The sequence below is a fragment of the Lolium perenne genome, chromosome 4, assembly GCF_019359855.2.
Source record: "Lolium perenne isolate Kyuss_39 chromosome 4, Kyuss_2.0, whole genome shotgun sequence".
Lineage (NCBI taxonomy): Eukaryota > Viridiplantae > Streptophyta > Magnoliopsida > Poales > Poaceae > Lolium > Lolium perenne.
The window spans coordinates 184,192,522-184,197,684 of NC_067247.2; the positions used below are offsets into that span (position 1 = coordinate 184,192,522).

At 50.3% G+C, this 5,163-nt stretch overlaps 1 protein-coding gene across 1 annotated transcript; it reads right to left on the bottom strand.

Annotated features, from left to right (window-relative positions):
• Window positions 1-890: 890 nt before the first annotated feature.
• On the bottom strand, window positions 891-1,487 carry LOC127348743 (glutaredoxin-C10). Its single transcript, XM_051374663.2, has one exon. The coding sequence runs from the start codon at window positions 1,376-1,378 to the stop codon at window positions 1,064-1,066; it is 315 nt and encodes a 104-aa protein (XP_051230623.1). The 5' UTR covers window positions 1,379-1,487; the 3' UTR covers window positions 891-1,063.
• Between the last annotated feature and the right edge of the window lie 3,676 nt (window positions 1,488-5,163).

The window sequence follows — 5,163 nt, forward strand, 5'->3', positions numbered from 1 at the left end:
ATTTATTTATTTTCAGAATTGATACTCAAACGGGTGTGTGCATCTTAATTATGCAGAGGCTGGGTGTAATGCTTGATTTTTTTGAGTAATACATTTTAACTGTTAGACATACTATCATACGCTCAAGCTCTATATATGCTAAGGAGAAAGCTTAGTATGGTTGAATTCTACCAATCAAATGCCATTCTCATAGGTAATTATTTCTTCGTCATCGTAACAATGTGTTATCAGCTATTGGAGCCTGACGAGTATTCGACAACTTAAATAGTTAATTTAGACCTTCTCATAATTATGTTGAGCCTGTTGTACGTGGTATACAACCTCCATCAGCTTCATGACTGTGCAAGTAACATATCGATGGTGTGCTGTAGAAAAATCACTTCTATCAGACTCCAGATGTGCCAACTGAGCATTGAATATGATTATTGATTCCCGTTTCCCCCTCCCCATTTCTCCGTAGGTAGTGGAAACTTTGTATTTTTTCTGACAACAAAACTTCAAATACACTATGAACAAATTTCACTATCTGTGGAGAACCAACCTAAGGTTGGGTGAGATTCAAGTTCCAGATTTAATTTCCATGCGTCTTATAAAGACGAAATATTCATTCAGTGGGAGGCAACGTTCCCATCGACAGCGAGGCGCCTGTGGTGACTTCGTCAATTTTAAGATCCTATCCGCCAGCTCAGTCTTCCGGATGTGCTCACAGAGATAGGATATGCGTGTGTACATTCATAGGAGTGTGTATGCTCGTGTATGTGAACGTCTGCGTTTGTACTATGTTTTTCAAAAACAAAATTCACTATCTGTGAAAGAGCTGAGTAATAACGACATAAGCAAGCTCAAGTCCATGAGCAGTTTGTTCAAAAAAAAAAAAGTCCATGAGCAGGTAAACAAATCCTTTACAAGAGCACATATATTCTCTAGGCAGTCGGAACAGGATAATAAAAAACCTGGCCTTCTACGTGTGTTCTGTTTTACCTTCTTTTATATAGCACTCTTATTTCATTGCATTGTTGGCATGCAAGCATTGCATTGTTGGCATGCAAGCGTTCTTCTTTCACTAGAGCCAGAGAGCGCCGGCGTTCTTAAGCATGGGCACGAGCTCACCGGCCAGGTGCAGTGCCATGACTCTATTGGTGCCGCCGACGAGGGTGCCGCCGATGAACACCGCCGGCACTATCGGCGCACCGCGGCCGAGCTTCCTGGCCAGCTCTCTCTCCATCTCTCTGCCCCGCTGTTCCTTGTCCAACTCGTACACGGCCACGTTGACGCCGAGGTTGGTGAGGAGGGACGTCACGGAGTGGCACATGCAGCACCTGCTCGACGTGAACACCACTACCGCCCGTTCCGACGCCAGCTTCGTCACTTGGTCCATGAGTATAGATGGTGATCACAAGGTTGCAGCTAGTCTCGTTGTATATCTTTAGCTGAGATTACCTGGAAGAGCTGGGTGGCGTGTTTGTTGCTGTGGTTTGATGCTGCTGGGGTGGCTTGCCTTTTATATATAGGACAAAAGGATTTGCTATTATTTGCCACACACATGAATAAGTAGAAATTAGGTTCTGTAATTCATGGAAGATAGAGAGATTTTGTTCCTTTGTAAAAGAACATATTTTTAATTGAAGTCCACAGCACATGCAAAAGGTTGGATGGTTTTGGATAAGGAAATATGCTGTTGGTCTTCAAGAGGGCCCATGGAACATTGGAATATTTGCTCATCAGTTGACCTTTTGCAAAATCTCGTGTGAGAAGATTTCTGTACGTTTTGTTTATAAAAATAGCTTATGACCAGGCCTGCTTGACATTTGACTTGCATAGATTTTCTTAGCTGTAGAAAAGCATTCATTGGGATTTGGGACTTGCTATATGGGACTGGTCCCCCGTCCGTCCCCGCGGGCGGACTCGGGGCGACCTCAGAAACCTAGCGTCTAGGCCGCCTCTCCTCCTCCCCCACCGCCGCCGTCGGCGCAGGCCGCCGGGCAAAGCCCGCGCGGTGCCGGCGGCGGCGGCCATGCCCTTACCCGCGCGCATGGAGGGGAGGCGCGGGGGCTCCCTCGTCCGGCGGCGGTGCGATTTGGTGGCCAAGGTTCCGGCGGCGGCGCTCCTCAGGTGGCTCGGCTCCGGGTGGTTCGACGGCGGCGGCGCGGCCACTTGGCAGCGAGGCGGCGCGGAGGCCAGCGGCGGCGCCTCCTGGCCCAGATCCGGGCCCTTCGGGCTCCATCTGGGCTTGGACGGGCCAGATCTGGTGCGTCTGCTCCCGGCGGCCGATGGGCTGCTCCGGCTAGGGACGGTTAGGACGGCGGCGCGCGGACTGCAGCGCGGCCACGGGAGCTTCACGAGCCCGCCGGGCTCGGCCGGGCCAGAGGGGCCTGGTATGCTCCGGTAGCTGCGTCCGGTCTGTCGCCGCAGGTTGGCGGTGGAGGTTGTGCCCTCCCGTGTGGCTGCTGTCCAGACCCTCCTAGACTCGGGTTGTCTCCTCCCGGTTTCATCGGTCGTCGTCTTTGGACCACGGTGAGATGGCAATGGTGATTGCAAGATCGTGGTGGCGTGCGTTGGTGGACGGCAAGATTGGCGGAGCGCGATGGAGTGTCCGGGTCGTGGTTCTTTGGGGGACGGGAGAAATCCTTGTCGGATGGCCGACACCGACGCGGTGACGCTCGCGGGCGCCGCCTTCCTTCTTGAGGGGCGTCGGGGTTCCCCCTACCCACAACCCTCCCGCATATCGGGGGAAACCCTAGGTTCTGTCCGGGCAGCAGCGTCGTCATCGTCGCATCCCTTCTTGAAGGTGCTGCTTTGGTATGCGGCGCTTCGGAGGGCCAAGATCGTGGTGGGAATTCTCCGGAGGGCGCAGCGGTTGCGGATCATCACTGTTTTCGTCGATCCGGCTTTGACGACGTTGTTTTTCTCTTTTCTTCTTCTTATGTTTCCTTTTGGGCTTTGATGTGCTGTTTGCCCCAGCGGTGGTCTCTATCTGTATCGGTGTTGCTATATTAATATAGCGGGGCGAAAGCCTATTTCGAGAGATATGGGACTGGTCAGACTTAGACGTGCTTATAGTCCAGAAGCAAAATCCGAAACTTGCGCAGCTAGAACATGGCAAGCACGTTAATTACAATGTTCTCCTGCACTTTACGGGGTGTGATAGTAGTTAGTTTTAACTATCACTGATATATATCTGTCATGCAATGCATGCTACATATTTCTCAAAGTCTAAACTCTCTGAAACATTCCAGTACCTAAGAAACATCTCGTCTACCTTTGCCGTGCCGTCCTTATCAGGAACAGTCATATATATCTAGCAGGCCATTGATCTCTGAGGCTCGCGCGATCGATCTTCCACAGCCTAATGTGTCGCCATCCGTTTATGGTTTTCGTGTGTGTCGACCAACCAGCCGCATCAGATTCAGTACATGTGTGGCCAGTGGACACTAGACAGTGTCGCCAGCCTGCGATTGACACCGCGGTCTGAAGACGATCACCGGCTGCATTACCGGACGCCTGGATGATATTCGGATAGAGATCGAAATGATGAATAATCCTCATCTTCTTGTCATGCATCATTCCTTTAAGCCACCACCTTTACGGTCCAGAATTCCGTCAGGCCAATCGGTTCTTATGAATTTTCTCGTGGAGTCCTGGGGCTCCAAGCCTCCAACTCCTCAAAGTATTTATTTTAAGCAATACTTCAGAGAATTCTGTTGTGTTGTTCAGGCATTCCAAACAGATCATCTCAGCAGCATTACGCAGACCAACTTGGTTTTTGTATTGAACATATTTATAATCCACTCTGAAAAATAATCACGAAATAATGGAAAACTTCAAGCAAGACAACTGAACCAACCAAGTTGAGGTAAAACAAGAGCTAACCACATGACATATATACAAAGTGGTTGAACTATGTCCCAGAAAATAAAGCTTAATTTAGAAAACAGGAAACATGTATCGTTGCTATGTGTGTTTCGAATCTTGGTGGTTGAAGACGTTTTGTCCACTGGTTTTGTTAGAGACGTCTAACAGAAGAGAGTTGGATAACGACCCTTGTATTCGATACAATCACCACAGGGCTGACAGAGGTACATATATGAGAGGGAGAGAGTCTAACGGTTGCTACGCAGAGGCGCACACAGGCGCATGCTTGCAGCAGAAGCGGTCCACGACCTGAACTATAGCTAGAGTAGTTACAAGTTATTCAACACCCCCCGCAGTCAAAACTGGGCTGGGAAGAACATTGAGACTGGAGCGAAATTCCTGAAACACGGACGTGGGAAGCCCTTTGGTGAAGATGTCAGCATATTGCAGGCCTGTTGGGACATGAAGAACGCGAGCCTCGCCGAGAGCCACTTTGTCCCGAACAAAATGCAGATCGATTTCAATGTGTTTCGTGCGCTGGTGCTGAACGGGATTCGCCGACAAGTATGTTGCACTGATGTTATCGCAATACACCACGGTGGCTCGAGGGACAGGTTGGTGGAGTTCGCGCAGCAACTGACGGAGCCAAACTGATTCCGCGACGCAGTTGGCGACAGCTCTGTATTCCGCTTCGGCGCTTGAACGGGAGACAGTTTGCTGGCGTTTGCTGGACCAGGACACCAGATTGTTGCCGAGAAAAACGCAGAACCCAGAGGTGGATTTGCGCGTATCGGGGCAGCCCGCCCAATCGGCATCGGAATAAGCAATAGGGTCATCAGAGGACTGGGCATGCAGTTGCAGACCGAGATGAGATGTCCCTTGTACATATCGGAGAATCCGTTTCACGAGCTGAAGATGAGACTCCCGAGGGTCGTGCATGAACAAACAGATTTGCTGAACAGCATACGATAGATCGGGCCTGGTGAGCGTCAGATATTGCAAGGCCCCGACCAAACTGCGGTAGAGGGAAGGATCGGCAACCGGCTTCCCGTCATGAGCCGAGAGTTTGGACTTGGTGTCTGTTGGAGTTGGTATTGGATTGCAGTTCAGCAATTTGGCTCGCTCGAGGATCTCAAAGGCATACTGCTGTTGCGACAAAAACAGGCCATGCGGAGTGCGGTGGACATTGACTCCCAAAAAATGATGAATGTCCCCAAGATCAGACATGGCGAACTCATTGTGGAGGGCATCAATGATGTGTTGCAGGGTGGAGGTGGTGCTAGCGGTGAGGATGATGTCGTCAACATACCA

Excerpts from the sequence above, each read along its gene's own strand:
- LOC127348743 (XM_051374663.2), bottom strand. The coding sequence starts at position 1,378 with ATGGACCAAGTGACGAAGCTGGCGTCGGAACGGGCGGTAGTGGTGTTC.